Source organism: Emys orbicularis, chromosome 3, assembly GCF_028017835.1.
Source record: "Emys orbicularis isolate rEmyOrb1 chromosome 3, rEmyOrb1.hap1, whole genome shotgun sequence".
Classification (NCBI taxonomy): domain Eukaryota; kingdom Metazoa; phylum Chordata; order Testudines; family Emydidae; genus Emys; species Emys orbicularis.
In genome coordinates this window covers 183,015,065-183,037,597 of record NC_088685.1, presented here as the reverse complement: position 1 = coordinate 183,037,597, position 22,533 = coordinate 183,015,065, and the positions used below count along the sequence as shown (strand labels likewise).

The following is a 22,533-nucleotide window of genomic DNA, read 5'->3' as shown; positions in this document are numbered from 1 at the left end:
CATAGTTTTATTTAAAAGGGCCTATGTAAGTGTTGTTTTTGTTTTTTAAATAGACATAGGAAGAATCGTGAGGCAGCCAGTGAGCTTCTGATGAGGTTGAAAGACAACAGAGATCTTCAAAAGTTTCTTCAGGACTGCCAGGAGGTAGGTTGTGTCACTTGGCTATAATCTTTAAAAACCTCAACCTGCAGCATTATGAGCATCTCAACTTGCATTCAGTGGGAGCTGAGGGCTCTCAGAATCTCACAGGATCAGGTCTTCAGTGCACATCCGATATGTATTAAATGATCCCGACATCTAAGAGTGAAACAAATGGTTTCTGCTCTGTTATTATTGGGGGCTCCATCATATTCATGGTCTCAGTTTCCTCTCAATCATATTAAGTTAAAGAGAGGAAAAAAGGTTGCTTAAAGAAGCACAAACTTGAAGCTATGGTTAAATTTAGTCATGGAATCTGGAAGGGATTAGCACTGGGTTTCTGTATTAAGAATTGTTTCACCTGTGCATTGTGTGTCCTGAAATATTACTTATCCACATGGCTTCTACACGACATTAGTAAAAGGAACACAAGGCAATAAACATGGGCTGAGTAGGAATAAATTGGATAGTTTCTAATGTGGTGTTTATCTGATGGTTTGTTTTTTTTTATTGGAAAGCATTACAGCATTTCTTAAAACATTTCTGTCCAGATCTCCTATCGTTGGACATGTGCCTTTTGCACTGCAGGCAATATTTAAAATTGGAAATAATCTTTCTCTTAACATGTGGAATTAGTCCAGTGATTATCAGGTTATTTCATGCATCGCTAACAACACATATTAAAATTAGCTGTGCAAACCTGAGACCCTCAATGAGGTGGTTGGGAAATAGCTGTTTTAAATTTTAAATTTCAGTTTATCAGCCATACCTCTCAACCACATAATGCAGGACACAAGCCACAAAGATGGTGTTGTACAATAGTTGGAAATAATTGCTCATTCCATAGGAGAAACATACAAAATATCATTCATAACCTGAACAAATGATGTTTACTGAAGGCAGTGCAGTTGCATTCATGCAAGTCCACAGCTGAGTGGCATTTTCTTGTATAGCCATGAATTTTGGCCCAAATAGTATTACCCCATTCATAAAAATATTACAAATTAATAAAAATTCTGCTGGTATTGGCAGTTTGTTCTTCCCTCCTACAGAGTACTAATAATAACAAAGATCCATCTGGTTCTCTGGACTTTGGCCTTTGTGTGAATGTTGATGTGCTCTCCAGATTCTAAACCTACACCTGGCCAACAGGAATTTAGATTTTACATTAGTTTCAATACAAGATCTCTCTTTAGGTCTAGTTCAGCCTGTTAGAATGTGAGTAGTGAAGGAGTGCAAGGAGCCATTCGCAGCTGCAAGCTCTGGGCTCTCTGGAGCACAATGATCACGTCTTAGCTCCCCTAGTGCACAAGCCATCCTGAAGGGGTGGAGAGGAGACAGAGCTATTCCTCACCCCCACCCTGCACTCCCTTCATCAGCTAATGGAGTTTGTCAGGGACAGAGAGGTGAACACAATGAAGGGATAGTTCAGCATGTACACCCCTCACCCCACGCTCTCTAGTGCTCCTGGAGGCTTTGTGTCTTCCTGAAATACACTGCCTCCCAGAGCTGCCCCTGAAGTGATGCTGCTTCATGTTGTTCCCAACTTGGGGCTAAGAATGGGTTAGGAGACCTGATTTGATCCCCAGTCATCTGCTTCTATCTTCCAATGTCCCCAGTTGATCCCTTTTCTTCCCTGCATACTGCCCGTTACGGATGTATCCCTTTTCATCACTGTCAACAGTAACCTAAGAAAGTTTTTTGAATGGTCAGTTCCTTTCACAGTACTATCAGTCTCATGATTAGTCACCCAATATAGCTGTGGCACTGTGCTGAGTCCAGCCCATGACACACAGTTCTTCCTTTCCATGACTCAGTGGCGCACCGGAAGAAAACAGGATACTGCTCATAGGGACAGCTCAGTTATAAGAACTAAAGACATATCTTTTCTCCAGCCCATAGGGAGTGGACAGGTTTTCTTTAGCAGCCAGGTATACTGCTACGTTGTTAATAACTGGGCATCATTCTTTATGTCTCTCTCTCCCATTCATAAACATGGATGTATCAAATAAATCTACTGAATGAATGAAATTAAAGTATGACACCAGTGAAATCCTAGTAGATAATGGTAGAATTCCTGAATTTTGTACCTTGAAAGCTTAATTTTGCCATTTCATTTCCTTTATATCCCCGTTCCTAGGTAGTCTACCCCTGAAGAATTTTGTAAAGCTGAATTTCCACTGTTAATGCTTAGAAGTCCCAGCACTTTCTGGTCTGATTTCTCTTGAGAAGTCAGAGTTAAAGAAGGTTTTGGCTGGATTCCACGTCAGACGTGCTCCACCTGTTCATTTAGTGCCAGCAGGTTTTGTCATAAGTTTTAGACGTTTATGAACCTTGCGCTTCCAGATAAGCTTTGGCAATCTGCATATTTACAGTGTCTGGGAAGAGTAAGGAAAATGATTTCATGTCCCAAGATTCAATGGTGGAAACTATGTTATGAGAGACAGGTGCAATAAGTGGGAGAATATCTAGTATCCAGCTCCCTTTGGCATTAAGGACCAATTCCTGGTTTCATTGAAGCCAATGGCAAAACTCCCATTGATCTCAGTAGGACAAAGATTTAGCCTTACTAGAATACATACATCTTTTTTTTCCAAGGCAGTATCTCTGGGAATGAACTGCTGCTGAAACATCATTGTGTCTATAGCAGTACAGAAAATGCTGGCTTGCAGCAACCAATACCTGTCTCTCCTGGTTTCAAAGACAAGCTTTTAATGCTGATGCCTAAAAATCCTGTCTTGGAGCTCCTTTGTGAGTCAGAAGAGGTAAACAGGGAACTGGGAGTCAGAAATCTGGGTTTTATGCCTTACTACCACTGGCTATATGACACTTCTCTTTGATGTGCCTCAGTTTATCCCATCTGTAAAGAAGGGATAACGATTCATTCCTTTGTGAAGCACTTCAGGATCCGCAGATGGGGTTAATGTTGCCATTGAGAGAAAACAGACAAGTGGGAGGCAAGCACTGTAATTACAAGAGTATAACACCTGTCTCTTTTCTGGAAAGTTAAGTGTACAATTACTGATTTAGAGCTATATAATAATGTATTTCTTAATATGGACTCTGACTGTTAAACCTTCAGAGTCCATATGTTCCCTGCCAATATGCCTATTAGAACTGTAACCCCCTTAGACCTATAATAGCTGTGTTAAGATGGGCATTGTTTTTTAGTTAGATTCAGTAAAAAGATCAGATGAGTATTTTTCTGACTCTGTTTATATGTTTTCTATTTTTACAAAGATTAACCATGCTCTTTAATGACCTTTTAAAAATGTTCATGAATTGTAAATGGAGTTTGTTGTCCAAGAACTCTGACTGAGTAGTGGTGATCTGGCAAATTTTACTGATCTGTTCCATTACCCTAGCCCACATAGTGTTTTATTTGTAGAATGGTGCATATTGCAGAATTGGCCTTGTTAGTATCAAAGCTTAGATTTTGTTTACATATATTCCTCTTGGATGGTGCCTCTAAAGATGCAGAATGTGCATCTTTTCATGAGCTTTTGTAAGTGTTCTGTGCTGCATTTCTTCATAATTAAAAAAAACAACCAGGTTTGAATGAGACCACTCAGATGTGAGCTTCAACAGAGGAAAGATTTTTTTTTTTTTTAGTGTTAGTAGCAAGCATTGTTTTTGCTATTTCTCACTACCTCTGCTATTGGCCAAAAGGATATTTTTAAAATTTTACTTGTTTCTTCAGTTTTGGTATGAACATTCTCATTGTTGATATATTTCAGGACAATCAAAGCAAAAAGGAATGAACTGTATTTATATAAAGGGGAATGGAATTCTGGTTTTGTTTGAATTGCAGGAGTATGTTTAATGAATATTTGGAAACGGCATTTAAAAAAAAGAAAGAAAGAATCCTTGAGTATTAAAGAATCTAGTGAAAATTAGACAAAGAAAGAGATCTAATTTAGTACAATGTAAATGAATATTGTGTGTGCACGTGCGTGTGTGTGTATTCATATAATGAGAGTGACATGGACATAATGTGAAGTTCCAACAAAAACTTCTTTGTAAAACGCTGCTTTGATATACGTCTAGGGATAGAACTTCTGATTCAATGCAGATTTACCAACGTAGATCTCTGCACTTGTGTAAAGTCACATTGACGTCAGTGGAACTTCACACAGATGAGGGGTCCACACTACAGTATCCCAATATAGGGTCAGGGTTCTAAGTAGAACATTTCTGAGAGAATCTTAAGACTGTGTTGGTGGCATGTGGGTCAGACTTCTGCCTACAGAGAAATAGAGGAAACGTACTGTCAATGTTACCAATAACTAGAATGCTTGTGCCTGACCCGGCTCCCATTGAACTCAGTGGGAGCTTTGTAGTTGACTTCAATGGAGATGGGGGGGGTTGGGCCCTTTATCACTTCACTGAGGGATGGCCTCTGTAGTAGTGCCAATAACACATTTGATGGAGTAGTCACTTTTAATACCCTGTGTTAAAAAGTTAGAGATGTTGAGTTTTCATGACGGGGCATGGTGAGAGAATGTAAACTGGCAGGGAAGATGGTGAGGCTCTCCCGTGGAGGACATTTTGAAGGGGCCAAAAATTCATCTTCCGGTCCACCCTCTCAATTATTTGTCTTTTGGTGGATGGAGCTGTCTGTGTATGTGCAAGGAAGGGTAGCAGCCATGCAAGTTTTCCTACACTGCCCTGAAAATGTATTTTTGTCTCTCTCTGTGTGGTGCCTATATGGTGCTAATAAACATAATATAGAGGTGCCAAACACATTATTAAGATAAGCACAAAGGTGAATTTCCACCCTGGCCCAGAAGTATCCCTTCTTGAGGGGCTCGGGGAGCTCAGTATTCATAACCATTGAATGCGTGGCCTCGTTACTGACACTGTCAAAAGGCAAGCCAGCCAATAGCTAAGGGCCAAATTAAAGCCAGGCTGTATAAGAGTTATACAATATTTGGATGTTCGGTAATCAGCGTTAATCAATGTTATATTTAATTGTGTATCTGCCACAGTTTTCCCACGTGTCAATCAAGTACAGTCTAAAAGAGACAGAGGTGTTTTGATCTACTGCAAGTATTAAACACATAGGGCCAGAGCCAAAGCTCATTGGAATCAATGGGAGTCTCTCCAGTTTCTTCATTAGGCTTTGGATTAGGCCCATACCGTATAATACAAATGTTGGTTATTTGTATATTGTAGATGTTGTTAACATTTAATAGAGATTGCCCCAGACAAGAATCCTGGCTTCAAACAGCTCCCAGATCTGATCCAAACTTCTTGCCTCTATCTTTGGAATGGGCCAGCCTAAACCCTGCTTCTGAATACCCTCAAACTTTCTACCCACCTCTGATTCCGTACTACAGACAGTTTAAAAAATGTCAAACAGTCATATTCTTTTTCACATTTTTTCAGCTGTCACTCTGGATCAATGAGAAGATGCTCACAGCCCAGGATATGTCTTACGACGAAGCAAGGAATCTGCACAGTAAATGGCTAAAACACCAGGCATTTATGGCAGAACTTGCATCCAACAAAGAATGGCTGGAGAAAATTGAAAAGGTAAATAAAGAACATTTTATAAACTTCCTCTCTTTTTAAATCATGGTTGTCTTCAGAGAAATGACAGTAAAAATGGCTTCTCTTTACTCAACAGATGAAACCCCTATTGTCTTTGAGTCGTCTATTCAATGTAGACCAAAAAAGTTTTTATCATTGCTGACGAAATACAGTTATGAAAAGCAAGTGTGTCCAGTTTATCTTTGTGGCTATCTCTCAGTCTGTTTCATCCTCTGTGTAATCCAATCCATTCTGTTCTATTTCTCATCAATCTAATCTTTTTGATATTTTCTGTCAGTTTAAGATATCCAGGTTTTTGTACTGCATGCACTAGCCAGTTTGCCAATTCCGTCCAATTGCCAAGTCGTCCTTACTTATAATGATGTAAGGAGGAAGACACAAGTTGATTTTCAGATGCCAGGGTTGGAAAATACAAAAATCATCATTTTGATTTATAAACTGTACACAGTAACTATGTGGATCGTGGAAAGAAAATAACTATATAACCCCATGGTGCTATTCTGACTGTCCCTGTTTTTTGTAGTATAATCACAATACTAATCAGAAAACAAACCTCATGTGAGAAGTTAAAGCTCAGCCTGTTTTGTGAACAAATAACATCTCCATTGAGCTAGATCAAGTGATTTTAATGGCTTTAATGTGCTGTACTATTTTTTCTGCTTTCTTATTTGAAAGAAAGAACACTGGAACATTAAGAAATTCTCAGCTTTAGCTCTGACAATGGGTTTCTGTTCACTGTAAGTTAGCATAATTGCTCATTTCCTTCCCAGTTTGGCACTCTTTGTATCCCATTAGTGGTTTTTCTGTGTTTTGCAAACAGTAATAGTTTTCATCGGTGTAACTGAAACACTGCTCTCACCAACAGCAGTACCTTTTCAGCGATGCTAGTGCGTTCCCATCCTCTGTCCCGGAAAAGTCAGATTGCAACAAAGGATAAAATACCTGCACCAAAGTTGTATGTTGAACCACAATTGCAAAACATTGTATTCTTATCGTGATTTGTTTTGTATTAAATGTGCAGTGTTGTGTACAGAGGTCACCATTACAAAGCTTGTTCCGTATTGAGAGAGATTACCAGTTCTAGGGGTATAAGCATACTTTTAAATAGAGGATAGGTCTCTCAAACTGGAGCAAATCTTTCCAAATGAAGAAATATTTTAAAGTCCAAGCACTCTGTTGTTGTTTTCCTTAAATATAGGGCGCCTGCTTCCCTATATGTTGTTCCCATTGGAAGGAGAACTAGCATACAAAAGAAGCTAGGGGTTCAGCACCGTAAAGCCGGTGACTTTGGGAGGGAGCCAGTGGGGGCAAGGTATAGTTATAGAGTCTCCTTGCCCCTACAAAGTTGCCTGGCAACACCCATCCTCTACCGCAGCATCTTGATAGCACAGTCATACTGCACTGTACTCCCTCTGCCGTCATTACCCTTGGTCTCCCTATTCCCCAAATGTTCCACAGTATCGTGAAGATCCTGCACAAGTTACGGCAGGTTTGTTTTTCAATAACTTGCTCCACTTTCTCCCACATGTTTGTGGGTGAGCACGTCCCACCCCCACAAAAACACATCTGGATCCCCGCAGAACCCACAATGAGAAGGGACTTTCACAGGTCTAAATGAAGGAGGGGAGCAAGGTATGCAGCCGGCACTCTCCACCCTTCCATGTCCTCCCAGACCTTGGGTACAGGAACCTTGCTCCTTGTGGAAGTGGCGGGACCATGGAGCCTTTGTTTTGGAAAGAATAATTGAGATGTAATTTTGACAGACCTTTAGTGCTCTTCCCTAATGTCATTATGTTTGCTATGTGCTTTGCAGGAAGGGATGCAGCTCATTGCAGAGAAACCAGAGACTGAAACCGTAGTGAAAGAAAAGCTGACAGGCCTGCATCAAATGTGGGAAGAGCTGGAATCTACTACCCAAACCAAGGCTCAGCGACTCTTTGATGCAAATAAGGCTGAGCTTTTCACACAGAGTTGTGCTGATTTGGATAAATGGCTGAACAGCTTGGAGAGTCAGATACAGTCTGATGACTATGGAAAAGATCTCACCAGTGTCAACATCCTGTTGAAAAAACAACAGGTAAACAGACTGAGCAGCGAGTCTAGAATAGAATAGAAGGAAGGGCAATTGTAAGTAGGGTTGCCAACCCTCCTGGTTTGGGCAGGAGTCTCCCGGAATTGGGATCGATCTCCCGGAGTCTACTGAAGCCAATCAGAGAGATTTTAGGCCACTAAAAGTCCGGCGGCGCAGCAGGGCTAAGGCAGGTTCCCTACCTGCCCTGGCTCCACGCCGCTCCCAGAAGCAGCTGGCATGTCCCAGTGGTTCCTAGTAGGCGCGGCCAGTGGAGTGTCTGCGCGCTGTCCAAGCACCAACTCTGCAGCTCCCATTGGCTGGGAAGCGGGAACCGCGTCCTATCGGAGATGTGAGGGTGGTGCTTGCAGGAAGGGGCAGAGCCGCCCGTGATCCTAGGAGCCACTGCCAGACATGCCGCCACTTACGGGAGCCGCCTGAGGTAAATGCTGCCCGGCCGGAGCCTGCACCCTAAACCCCCTCCCACACCTCTGCCCCAGCCCCCTCCTGCACATAAACTTCCTCCCAGAGCCCACACACCAAACCTCCTGCCGCAGGTTGGAACCCCCTCCCACACCCAAACTCCCTCCCAGAGTCCTCACCATGAATCCCCTCCTTCACCTCAGCCCTGAGCCCCCTCCCGCACCCAAACTCCCTCCCAGAGCCCGCACCACAAGCTCCCTCCTTCACCCCAGCCCTGAGCCCCCTCCCGCACCCAAACTCCCTCCCAGAGCCCGCACCACAAGCTTCCTCCTTCACCCCAGCCCTGAGCCCCCTTCCGCACCCAAACTCCCTTCCAGAGTCCGCACCACGAGCTCCCTCCTTCACCCCAACCCCCTGCCCCAGGTTCAGCCTGGAGCCCCCTCCCACACGCCGAACCCCTCGGCCCCAGCCCAGGGCCCGCACCTCAACCCCCTGCCCCAGCCTGGTGAAAGTGGATGAGGGTGGAGGAGAGCGAGCGACGAAGGGAGGGGGGTTGGAGTGAGTGGGGACAGGGTCTCGGGAAAGGGGCAGGACAGGGTTTGGGGGAAGGTGGCAGGGCAAGGGTGTTTGGATTTGCAATTAGACAGTTGGCAACCCTAGTTGTAAGCATACCAAGGAACAGATAAAGGACCCTTTCAGTTTAGATTAAGATTTAACTTGCTCTTCTTTCTTCCTGTTTGTCCATTCTTCTTTTAAGGGAAAGCAGCAGCCATTAGATACCCCATCCCCACATCTCTCAGTGCAATCTGTCCTCTTCCTCCCCAGTTCTTCCCCTCCAGTTGATAATTTCTTTCCCTGGGGGGAATCCTCCAGTAATTGGCTGCCCTCCCCCCCCACCTGTGAGTGGCTCCCTGATTCCCAGTAATTACAGCAGTGAGTAAAGTGACTCTGCATCTGCTGTTACACTGAACAGTTTTGGAGTAGAGTTAAGCTGTGAGCAACTAGTAAAAGAGTAAGAACTGGGGACCAAATGCACTACTTTTGGAAGCAGGCACAACTCCCTTGACTTCAGTGATGCTGAGTCCAGCAATTCAGCAGTGAATCTGGTCTTAATCCTGCTTCCGTGCACTGGCAATCCCTACCAGGAAATGGATCCAGTCTATTTCATATACTGTCGCGGCAAAACATGTCACAGTCATTATAAATATGGTGAATTCCTAGTTATTGTGATTCCTCCTTGGTTCTTGCCCAGGATTATGAAGCTAATGACATTTTTTTAATATTACAAATTGCATCTATACAAATGCCCAGTTTTTCAAGCTCTCTTGGCACTTCCCCCTACTTAGATGCTTGAGAACCAAATGGATGTTCGTAAGAAGGAGGTAGAGGAGCTGCAAAGCCAGGCCCAGGCTTTGAGTCAGGAGGGCAAGAGTACTGATGAGGTAGATGGCAAACGCCTTATTGTACAGAAGAAATTTTTGGAGCTACTGGAACCCTTGACTGAAAGGAAGACGAATCTGCTGGCCTCCAAAGAGGTCCACCAGTTCAACCGGGATGTGGAGGATGAAATTGTGAGTACAAATCACATTCCCCAAATGCTAGAAAATTTTCAGCCCCATCAAGGGGACTTGTCTGAATTAATCTCTCACTAACACATTAGACTATTGCATTTCCCGAGACATCTCTCACAGCCTCCAGCTCCTCTCCCATCAATATCAGAGATGTTTCATGGGGCTTTTCTGTAATTTCTCTTTCAGCTGTGGGTTGGAGAGAGGATGCCTATAGCAACATCTACAGATCATGGACATAACCTCCAGACTGTGCAGCTACTGATAAAGAAAAATCAGGTAAGTAGCTGCTGTTAGAGTTGTTTATGTCCCTGTTAATTAATGGTACCCGGTATCTGCCAGGAAAAATGTTTGAGGAGGCTCTACTTGAAATGAGTCTGTTTGCTGTAAATGCTTAGGACTGAATTATGGATGCTTCAGTGCATATGTGCTGAAGGCTGAGAGAACTCAGGGAGCCCTTTCCTGCAGTGTACTCATGCAGGAGGCAGCCATAGCTTGTCCACACAAACTGTTATGGTGTATATTGCTGTGCCTGCTACCCTTCTGCCTTAGGTGACAGCCCTGCCTGGCATCCTCATTTTGTAACAGTTTGTTCAGATGCTGTTTCTAATTAATATGTTGCTTTCCCATGTAGACACTTCAGAAGGAAATCCAAGGACATCAGCCTCGTATCGATGACATTTTTGAGAGGAGCCAAAACATTATTACAGACAGCAGCCTTAATGCTGAAGCGCTTCAGCAGAGACTTGCAGACTTGCAACAGCTGTGGAATCTCCTAATTGAGGAGACAGAGAAACGCCACAAACGCCTGGAGGAGTCTCACAAAGCACAGCAGTATTACTTCGATGCTGCAGAGGCTGAGGCGTGGATGAGTGAGCAGGAACTCTATATGATGTCAGAAGAGAAAGCCAAGGTGAGTAGCTTTATAGTGAAACAGGTTTGCAAGCACTTTGGAGGACAGGATTAGAATTCAAAATGGCCTTGACAAATTGGAGAATTGGTCTGAAATCAACAAGATTAAATTCAATAAAGACAAGTGCAAAGTTCTTCACTTAGGAAGGAAAAATCAAATGCACAACTACAAAATGAGGAATGACTGGCTTGTGTAGTACTGCTGAAAAGGATCTGGGGGTTGTAGTGGATCACAGACTGAATGAGTCAACAGTGTTATGCAATTGTGAAAAAAAGCCCAATATTTTGGGGAGATATATTAACAGGAGTGTTGGATGTCAGATGTGGGAGATACACCTCTACCTTGATGTAACGCTGTCCTCGGGAGCCAAAAAATCTTACCGCGTTATAGGTGAAACTGCATTATATTGAACTTTCTTTGATCCGCCGGAGCGCGCAGCCCCACCCCCCCGGAGCACTGCTTTACCGCGTTATATCCGAATTCGTGTTATATCGGGTCACGTTCTATCGAGGTAGCGGTGTAATTGTCCCCTCAGGTGAGGCCTCAGCTGAGTTACTGTGTCCAGTTCTGGGTGCCGCACTTTAAGAAAGATGTTGACAAATTGGAGGGAGTCCAGAGAAGAGCAACAAAAATGATCTAAGGTTTAGAAAACCTGACCTGTGAGGAAAGATTTTTAAAAAACTGGGCATGTTTAGTCCTGAGAAAAGAAGACTGATAAGTTTTCAAATATGTTAAGGGCTGTTATAAAGAGGGTGGTGATCAATTGTTCTCCATGTCCACTGAAGGTAAGTCAAGAAATAATGGGCTTAATCTGCAGCAAAAGAGACTTAGTTTAGATATTAAGACATCCTTTTTAACTCTAAGGATAGTTAAGCCTTAGAATAGGCTTCCAAGGGAGGTTGTGGAGTCCCGTCATTAGACATTTTAAAGAATAGGCTATACAAACACCTGTCAGGGACGGTCTAGGTATACTTGGTCCTGCCACAGCGCAGGTGGCTGGACTAGGTGACCTCTCAAGGTCCCTTTCAGCCCTATGTTTCTCTGATTGTGTAATTTAATATGTCACAAATACAATGGGGACATAAATGAACTAAATTCACTCATGAGATCCCAAGTCAGTTCACAAGAGATCTCTGTTTGGATAGTGCTACCCACAAGTTACTGTTTTCCTATGGAACACTGGTCTTGCAGTACCAGGTCATGTTAACAGTGCAGCATTACCAGACAATAACTGTACCACTAACACACAACACTAGTGCTTTATAAGAAACCTTGTTTTTGCATTTGGTGTGTGTCATACATGTATTTTCCTGCTTGCTGATATAGGGCCAGATTCACCAGAACCAAATGGATGTTCGTAAGCCAAAATTTCCAGCTGTTTTGCATCACTGGAGCAGTGTAAAACAGCTAATCTGTACTGGTGAATCTAGCCCAGTACTTCAGAATCCAGGGCGTTCTGTTAAAGGCCTGCTGCTGCTCCCATTGTAGTCAAATCCAAACAGGATCAGACCACATAAGGGAAAACAATCTATTCCTTCCTCTCTGCAGTAGGGAGGGGAGGGGGAGTATGCTATATAGGTTTTTTATTATTTTTTTAAATGACCCAGGGCAATAAATAACCATTTCACACCCATGTAACAGATTCCAGGGGCATTCAGTGCTCAGCTAACAAGTGTTTTGCTTTCCTTTGTTTCCCAAGCATAAAAAATAAAAGAAATCTTAAAAATGAAACCACAAACAATCAGTCCACCAGAATGTTTAAGGGAGAAACACTTATAGGTGATTTCAAGTTACATAGTCAGCCATGCTTTATTTTACTTAATTTTAGCTGCATATTGCAAGTTTTGATCAAAATTACTTTTCCAGGCTCCTTAGAATTTCTTATCTTTGACCAACGGTGTAATTGCAAAGCCTGACCAGTGATATGTCAAAAATCTTTTCTGTTGTCATGGGCCCTACACATCACCAGTGTTCTATAAATGCACAAAGCTCTTCACAGTCAAGGAAATTCAACATGCTTGATGCACAGCTGATTTAATCTTGCTCTGGATCCCAGGGGGGTCCATTTATTCACCCTTTCACTTGTTTTGTCACTGTGTATGGACACCATTTATCATAGATTTAACTAATATTTATATACCATAGTCAGAACAACTTTTCTTCAAGTTGCACTTGAGAGCAGTCCTTCGTAAATCTTTTAAACTGCTGTCAAGTTGATTGCTCTTATTTCACCCAACCTGGTGAGGTTGCCATTGCTGAGTTTCTCCAAAGGGGAGGACCTGACTGTATTGTTCTGTCCCTGTTACAGGATGAACAGAGTGCAGTATCCATGTTGAAGAAACACCAGATTTTGGAACAGGCAGTAGAAGACTATGCCGAGACAGTGCACCAGCTTTCCAAGACTAGCAGAACTTTGGTTGCAGACAATCATCCGGAAAGGTTAGTATTCCTTTACAGTTGGATTTTTAACTGCCTTTGACAATTAGATCACTTCATTGATGCACCGTGAAAGATAAAGACTAAGACAAATTGTAAGTAACTCAGGAAAATATGTCCAAAGTGGGGCCAAGTTCTGTCCTAGCCAGACAACAGAGGTATGGCTTGGTGCATCCTTGTCAGGGTGGAATTTCACAGGGAGAACCAGTGCACTAGGCTGCAAGGTGCAGTTTGCTGATGCTCTGATCAGGATCGGTGTACATAACTACTGATTAGTACTGGGCATGTTGCTAAACCCTTTGGGGATATTGCATGGGCTGGTGCATTAACCATAACACCTCCATGTGCATTCCTGTGGAAAAAGGGAATACAATCATGCTGTTTGTATAGGGGGGGAGTATCCAGATACTCTTTCTTCCCTCCCATTGCACATCAGCGGGGAGCACTGGGCCAGTGAGTCAGAATCACCCAAGCCCATTCACTTTTGAATGTCAGGGGAAGTGCCCCCTGATGGAGGTGTTACCGCCCCACCTTGGGGTTTCTAGTGAGGAAGGGCAGCTTTACTTTCTAAGGATGACAGAGACTTGTCTCTGGAGACTGCTGAGGGTTGCACAGAATCAGTGCATCTCCTGTCTGTACTAGCCATCCCCTCTCCGTAGCTAGAGCCTCCCATTTTATGGGCGTGGCTTGCTTCTACAAATACACACGGACATCTCCTGTGTTGACTCACTATACAATGTATCTATGCTTACACATCCAGCTTTTCACTCTTAACACACATGGAAAAGCACCATGCTCATAAAGCTAGTACTGGGATACTCTGGTGTCTTGGTAATTGTAATAGACCCTGTGGCACAGGAAACTTCCAACTCCTCCACGTTTGGTCTGTCTCAGAAGGAGGGAAGCCTTGTTCATGAAGACAGAAGGTTAATACGTGAAGAAATATGGCCCTCGGAATGAAGGAAATAGGAGATTCTTAGGCTATTCCAAAGAGGCTCCAAGTGGCTAAATCCACTTTATTAGATCACATGGTTCAATGGAAGGGACACTATCAGAAAAAAAATAGTTAAATCCAGAGTTACATACTATAGGAGAAGCCAATTTAGTTATGACCTTTACCAGAGATTGATTTCAGGCTACGTATCACTAAGAGAGCTTTAAAAAGTAACTTTACCATGGTATTTATAGCCACGGGGACTGAATTCTCCATTGGCAATATGCTGGCTATATGGCAAATTTATTTAACCTACCCCTAGTCTGGCTGGAGCTGGGAGAGTCTGGGAGATGACAGTCTCCATCTCTATTGGAAGGGTGTGTGCTGCATAATTTAAAAGCACTCACTAGTGGTCAGTTTAGCGCTCTTATGGCTCAACTGATTGAATACTGCAATAACATAGTAACCCGTATATATGGCAGAGGAAAGGCAACTTTAAAGGAGGTTATGCAGCTCACAGGAAATAAATCCAAGAGATCTGGTAAATGGAACGATATTAGTTTCCTTTGGATTATTGAGCCTTAGACTGAAGAAACCTGTTAGTGCTGTTGACCATCAATTTAGCATTAACTTTCAGTGCTGAAGGAAATTCAGACCGCTAGAACCAAGGGAGAGATAGTCCAGGTCCTTTCTCTCAGTCCTAGGACAAGTCCATTGTGCGATCTTAACCTCAGTAAATGGGGTTCTTTGTTCACATTTACATTTTCCACAGTCAATGGGTGTGGTCTATATTTGCATGGTGGACCAGGTCCTTGGCTGGTGTAATTGGCATCGCTCCATTGACTTTAATGGCGCTAGGCCAGCTAAGGATCTGGTCCGAATGTTTACAGGCAAAGTTTTAGTCACTTCAGAGACGTGTTCTAGGGGCTAAATATTCTAACAGTGATTTTTCTTCTTAGATTTTTTGACCCCTGATGTATATTTGTTTGTTTGTTTTTAAATCAGTGGTGACTCCGTGTTCTTCTTGGGGTTTTTTTTCAGCGAGCGCATCAGTATGCGCCAGTCCAAGGTGGATAAGCTATATGCAGGCCTGAAGGATCTAGCTGAAGAGAGGAGGGGCAAGCTAGATGAGAGACACAGGCTATTCCAGCTCAATCGTGAGGTGGATGACTTGGAGCAGTGGATTGCTGAAAGGGAAGTGGTGGCAGGATCCCACGAGCTGGGACAGGATTATGAACATGTTACAGTAAGTTATTTGGCTATAGCTGCAGACAAATCTGATTTTTCTGGGAATTGTACACACTAGCTGGGTAATATAAATCAGTGGCAGGTTTTGCTTATTTGATATGCACTATAGTTTTGAGGCTGTTGGGTCATTTGCATGTTCTTTGGCTCTTCACTACAACATAAGCAATATATTGTGGGTTTCCTACAGTTGTCATAAACTATTTCAGGTTCCTGCTTGTGAATTATATTGCATGTAAGACACTCCAGTATAGCATTCCTGGTGATCTTACAAAATTTATTTCAAAAAGTCATGTGCTACCCATCACATTTGCAATCCCAAATGATAGACATAAGTAAAAAAAATATAGCTTGGGCACTGCTGACTTACAGCTGTTTGTTCACATTTCAGATGTTACAAGAGCGATTCCGCGAATTTGCCCGAGACACTGGAAACATTGGACAGGAGCGTGTTGATTCTGTTAACCACATGGCAGATGAGCTCATCAATTCTGGACACTCTGATGCAGCCACCATTGCAGAGTGGAAGGATGGTCTCAATGAGGCATGGGCTGACCTCTTGGAGCTCATTGACACAAGAACACAGATTCTAGCAGCCTCTTATGAACTACACAAATTTTACCATGATGCCAAGGAGATCTTTGGACGTATTCAAGATAAACACAAGAAATTGCCCGAGGAACTTGGTAGAGACCAAAACACAGTGGAAGCACTACAGAGGATGCACACAACATTTGAACATGATATTCAGGCTTTAGGCACCCAGGTGTGTATTACGCAAGCAACTTTTCAATGTGTGCCCGGATTTAGGAATCTGGGATGACATCAGACATCTGCCACCAAGTGCTGAGAGACAAGATTGTGGATTGCTATTCAAAAACATTTCTATGTGAATAACATCACATGGCTTATTTTACTACTTGTATTTTTAATTTGCTTCTCTAATTATATGCAGTTGGAAGATAAATTAGGAAGAAAAAAAGGTTAACTTGCATTAAATAGAACACCTATTAAAGCAGTTTCAATGAGGCATTGAGCTGATATTAAATCTATCCAGTTTTTTTTGTATATCAGTGCTAATATATAAACACAGATTTTAGCTTTTTCTGTGCTCTTAACACAATCTTGGGAAGGTTAGTAGTAATTATGCTAAAAGGTCACCACTGAAATTTTCTATGCCCCAGTGCCCATATTTGCTCCGTTTGTGAACATTGCACAAAATAAGCTGTCCAGTGGAAGGACAGATGTTCCAAATTGTATACGGGGGGGAGGAGGGGAAGCAAAAATTAAAGGAAATTCCTTAATCCTCTCTAGATTTTCTCATGCTTGGTATTCTTGTTTGTAGTGGCTGATAAAGACCTTAGATCTTTAAGTACAGTTAGTCTACCAAATAGCTATTTTTATTATGCATTTGGATATTATAACTTCACCAATATTGCTTCTTGTGTTAGTTTCTGGAAATAGTAAATTAGGACATTTAAAATGGTAAAACTCCCATTGACTTCTCTGGGAGCAGAGTTAGGCCAAGACCAAGTGCTTTTGAACATTTCACCCCTAAAATTCAGAAACTGTTCAGATGATGGACACAATGCGCTCATTCTGATTTGATTTTATTCCACGTTCTGTACTTATGCATGCACAATATAAAGATTAGTAGAGTTCAAAATGCAGTAACTGTCAGAGTGGTTAATTCATTAAACATTTAAACAATCTGAAATGTCAAAACTACAATTAAAAAATGTATTTTCTTAAGACAGGTATATTAAATAGACAAAAAAGAGAATAGCTATTAATATATCATACTAGGAATTATAATCCCCACTAAGGCATACAGCTGTTTTTAAAATGAATATTTCAAATGGAAGAAATGCAAGTGAACTCGGTTGCTATGAGCTAGTGTTTTTCTTCATTGTTTGGAGTTTCTGGGCCAATTCACAATGGCCCTGCAACTTGAGTAGTCATTTACACTAGTGCAAAGGGAGTGCAAAGTGGATGTAACACACTATCATCATGTTCTGATAATGTTTTGTACCTAGAAACTAGGTCACTTGTACAGGATAGGAGATTATATCCTGGAAAGAATTGTCTCTGAAATGATTTGAGAGTCATGGTGGATGACTAACTGAACACGAGATCCCAGTGTAATGCTGTGGCTAAGAGGTTTAACATAGTCCTTGGAAGCATACGCAAGGGAATATCAACTGGGAGTAGGGAGAAATGTTACCTCTATATACTGCATTATGGAGACCATTACTGGAATACAGTGTTCTTCCAAAAGGATGTTGGAAAAATTGAAAAGGATTTAGAACAGAGCCACAAGAATGATTTGACATCTGGAAAATATGTTTTGTAGTAGAGACTTGGGAAGGTCAATCAGTTTAGTTTATCCAAGAGAATGTGATCAAGTCACTTTTTAACAATCTACAAGGACCTATATGGAGAAGAGATTTTTGATAGTAGTAGACTCTTTAGTCCAGCATACAAAGGCATGACAAGATCCAGTGACTGAAAGATGAAAATAGATACATTCAGACTGGAAATAAGGTTCACATTTTTAAAGTGAGGGTAACTAACTATTGGAACAACTTATCTAGGGATGTGATGGGTTCCCCATCACTTGAAGTCTTTTAATCAAGACTGGCTGTCTTTCTAAAAGATATGCTCTATTTCAACCAGAAGCTCTGGGCTTGATGCAGGAATTATTGGATGAAATTCTATGACCTGTGTTATGCAGGTGGTCATACTTGATGATCATAATGATCCCTTCTGGCCTTAAAATGTATGAATCATTTTGCACTGGTGTAAATGATCATGCAAGATGCGGGCAACAGTGAATTGATGTGTTTTTCTTCTGAGGCTTGTTAACCAGAGGTCTCTACTTCTCTAGGTATGAGAATTTCTAAAATGAAAGGCTGACAGGACACCAGGAGTGAGGCTTTCACAATGCAAAGTTCCAACTCTGAAAACTTGCAACTTACAAAAGACTTTAAGGAGAAACTCAAAACATAAATTAGCATCTGAAATTTCCTTATGCTGTCGATTGTTTTGACTAAAAAGCATACACGAGCTGAGGTACAGTTTTGTTGTTTGCTTTTTAAACACATTAGGTGAGACAGCTGCAAGAGGACGCTGCACGCCTTCAGGCTGCCTATGCTGGGGACAAGGCTGATGACATCCAGAAGCGGGAGAACGAGGTCCTGGAAGCATGGAAAGCATTGCTGGACGCCTGCGAGGGACGCAGAGTTAGACTGGTGGATACAGGAGATAAATTTCGTTTCTTCAGCCTGGTTCGTGATCTCATGCTTTGGATGGAAGATGTTATCCGGCAGATCGAAGCCCAAGAGAAGCCAAGGTAATGTGAACATCTGCAATGGAATATTATACTATTATTATGGTAAGGCTGCTACTTTTGCTGAGGAATATAGCAGCCTGTTTAAAGGACTGAGCCAAGATAATGGGACCAAGGTTATCTAGATAATTTCGATCCCTCCAACCAGGTGAAATAAAATGGCTGTGTAATCAACCTTTCCATGTAGACAGAGGAAAAGCAGACAGTGGGTGGCATTCTGGCCACCCATACCACAATTAGGAATGGCAGCTATGCTGACTGACAGATGGAAGGAGCTGCTGAGCTGGCTGGAGAGAACTAGTAAAAAAGAAAGATTTCAGTACTCTGGGAGGGTGACCTCACCGCACATTAAGTGGTATGGGCCATTGTCTGGCTCGTAGGAAAAGGAGAGTGGCCCTGTTAAGGGCTAGATGGACAGAAAATGACTTGCTATGGCAGCTTCAGAGCAGATCAGCATGGGGATTCAGACCTATTCCCCCACCCACCCACCCCCCCATCTCCCAGGTGACTGGAAGGCGGGGGGCTACTCATGTCCACGCTGGTGCAGGAAAAGCCCTCTTTTCCCCAAACCAGGCAAAGCTGCCTCCACCCTCCATGGGAGTAGTTCAATACCAGGTCTCCTCATGATCCGCTGTGGGCATTACACTGGTCAATCCTTTCTTGGAGGGCTGGAAAGGAATTTTTTTCCTCGCTGCCAGATTGGCCAAAGTGAGGTGGGGTGGAGTTCGCCTTCCCCACAGTAGGTTGGGGGCTTAGTTGGGACAGACATGAAATGGCGAGGAGGCTGTGATGTCACAACTTATTATGTAATCATGGATGTCCAGCACAGGTACTCTATAGGGAAGGAATATGGTGATCAGATAAAATGGATTGACAAAGGATTCAAAGGCAGTACTCTTTAAAGGAGTGGAAATGGGGGGATTCAGGACTCCTGTGACTGGTACAGAAGGGAGCCGAGCTCCCCCTTAATCCTCATTTGAGGGGGCAGGTGGGTCACAGCAGTGAGTTGGCTGTAGAACAGGGTGGGTAAAGGGGTGGGGGGGCTGACAGCTGCAACTCCTCCCTCCCTCCCCCCCATATATAAATGCTTATGGAATTACCTGCACTGAACACTTTTTATTTGCCAGGTACTCCCTGACATTTAGGAATAAAGTTGCAGCCTATTTAAACCCCATTCAGTGTCTCCTGTCCAATGTTCCCTCTAATTTTTTCCATCCATATGCGGAATAAATTTTGTGATGTGCACCTAGGTATGTGCAGATGTGTGCTACCAGTGAAACAAAAAACTTAGATATAATATATATTTTTTAAAAGTTACCATAGGGATAATTACTTCAGCCAGAACAAGTTAGGCATTTTAGAACTCACTGCTAAAAGAATTAAATTTAAGTGTAAGAGAAATAAAAATTATGAAATGCACAGACCAGTCAAAACACTAAAATAACAGCACTTTGAAAGAATAAAATTACAGAGAATATATGTGCATTGCAGGAAGTACCAAGAAATAACGAGTGTGAAAGAGACAGTCTGTGTGTGTGTGTGTGTGTGTGTGTGTGTGTGTGTGTGCACGACACTGTGTGTGTGCGTGACACAGAGACTGTGTGTGTGTGTGTGTGTGTGTGTGTGTGTGTGTGTGTGTGTGTGTGTGACACAGAGACCGTGAGTGTGCTGGCTGCTGGGGACATTTCTGAAAGACACTGTGTGCTGTCTCTTTAAGACACTCACTGAAAGCTCTCCTGCTCTGTCTTGAGCCCTGTTGTCTTCCCTCCCCTGCTCTGTGGAGATGGGATACATGGGGGGGGAGGAGAGAGTCTGTGTGAGCTGACTGCTGGGGAAATCTCAGAAACAGTGCACTGTCTCTTTAAGAAAAGTACTCAGTCACTCACCATTTACCGCAGAGTCCTAGCCAGGCTATGTCCCCTCTGCCCTGCTCTGCGGAGATCAGGTATGGGGCGGGAGGAAGGGGGACACCCTGACATCAGCACCCTCCTTCCCCACCCCACCCCTGCTCTGCACAGCTAGCAGGAGGGTCTTGGGAGGGGAGCAGCTGCAGGATGGAGTAGCGTGGGGGAGGGGCACCTGAACACATGCTACCGTCTGTGCGTGCACCGCTAATCAGCTGGGCGCCATTTGAATCTCTCCTGGGCAGCCAATGGCCGCCCAAGCGCACAGCTTACTGGGAACACCGCTCCTGTCCTTCCGGCATAGCCGGACAATTACAGCTCTTTCTCATACAGCTTCTAGACTCTAGAGTAAAGCATAGGATTAAGGAGTTAATGTCACAGTCCTTCGCTCACTTCATGTCTGTTTCAGATCAAAATTGTTCCATCTTAATGCAGCTGTTGCTTTTTTGTTTAAAGAAAATAAATAGACGAATAGCTTAAAAAAATCCCTCTAGCCATATCAATTCATCATCAATCCCTTATACCACTTCTCTTTTATAATGAGCCTTTCAGCCTGTTGATTTCAAGAAGACAAATCATACTCTCTTGTATCTTACTTGCATCTGAAGAAGTGAGGTTCTTACCCACGAAAGCTTATGCTCCCAATACTTCTGTTAGTCTTAAAGGTGCCACAGGACTCTCTGATACTCTCTTGTATGGTCGTTTCATTGAATATCTACTGAATGGTAATTCTTGGCTCTTTCTTGTTAGATTTAAGGGCTGTTAGATGCATTTAGATTCCTTGTGCCTATAAGGCACAGCCACAGTGCAGGCTCCAGGAGCGACTGTTGTCGTGGTGCTTCAGGGTAGCATGGCCATTGTGCCACATGTGGAGAGGAAGCAGTGTCTAGTTCCAGTGCAGAGGGGGAGTGGGCCTGCCTCTTCTCTCCCATTTTGGAGAGGCAAGCACTAGTAGCAACACTAGTTTCACATAGTACTTACTCTTAGTACTGACCACGATATAGATGTGTAAGGGGGATGCTCCTTGTATCCTGACCCCAGTCATGCACATCACGCAGAGGCTGAGTACAATCTTGCCTCTTGTGTATAATGACAAACTGGGAATTAATAAATTCTAGATTGTGCATTTCTGTTGTAGCTTATTTGTTTAAAAGAACAACTATGTGGTACCATTAATTTTGGAGTATACATTTCTAAACCACAATTTGTCATTTTAGGGATGTTTCATCGGTTGAATTACTAATGAACAATCACCAGGGTATCAAAGCAGAAATTGACGCCCGTAACGACAGCTTTACTACATGCATTGAGCTTGGCAAATCTCTTCTGGCAAGGAAACACTATGCATCAGAGGAGGTACTCTGCCTGCTGACTATACAAGAGCTGCAGTGCAGCTGAACTATGGATTTTGTTTTGGTTAGAGAAGGCTTGCATTGTGTAATCTGCTGATCAATGAGGTGTTCATTTATAATGACTGCATTATTTTAGGGTCCATTGCACTTGTATTGGTGAGATTACTCTATTATTTCTAATCGAGGGTCAGTTCAGTGGTACCACTTTGTATATCCATGTGGGGGATCAGTTTGGCACCTAAATTTATCTTTTGGTCCAGGTAGCATGCAGAAGTGACACTCTCAGTTCTGATGTGGAGGAGGGATGTGCACTGTTGGGATGATGAAACCTATGAGCAAAAAGGGCAGCCTTGAGTCTTGTCAAAACCAAGGGGAGTGATGTATTACAGAACCTACTTGAAGAAGGAGTAGGAGTGGTTTTGTGCCTCGCTGCGCAAGAACAATCTCTAGCTTGTAGGTGGTGGAATATTAAGGGGGAAAGTGTCCTGTCCTGAAGTCATAAGGGAGACATCTCTGACTCCCTAGTGCTTAAACCCTGGATTTTATTTCTAATTTATCCTGGTCAGTTTGGGACCCAGTTAGGGAGGCCCTAAGCCTAAGGAAAGACGCACCCTCATTTCTTCCCTGCGACCTTTGGGGGGGGGAAAGCC

At 42.9% G+C, this 22,533-nt stretch overlaps 1 protein-coding gene across 2 annotated transcripts in view; it reads left to right on the top strand.

The window, feature by feature from the left end:
* SPTBN1 (spectrin beta, non-erythrocytic 1) overlaps positions 1-22,533 on the top strand; it is a 152,048-nt gene that overhangs the window by 107,818 nt on the left and 21,697 nt on the right. For both annotated transcript variants that reach the window (XM_065401235.1, XM_065401236.1), the window contains exons 17-27: positions 54-144; positions 5,527-5,673; positions 7,505-7,768; positions 9,529-9,753; positions 9,940-10,029; positions 10,385-10,663; positions 12,972-13,102; positions 15,075-15,279; positions 15,670-16,044; positions 18,386-18,630; positions 21,749-21,887. In XM_065401235.1, the coding sequence (XP_065257307.1) occupies positions 54-144; positions 5,527-5,673; positions 7,505-7,768; positions 9,529-9,753; positions 9,940-10,029; positions 10,385-10,663; positions 12,972-13,102; positions 15,075-15,279; positions 15,670-16,044; positions 18,386-18,630; positions 21,749-21,887 (2,191 nt within the window). The remainder of the gene's footprint in view (positions 1-53; positions 145-5,526; positions 5,674-7,504; positions 7,769-9,528; positions 9,754-9,939; positions 10,030-10,384; positions 10,664-12,971; positions 13,103-15,074; positions 15,280-15,669; positions 16,045-18,385; positions 18,631-21,748; positions 21,888-22,533) is intronic.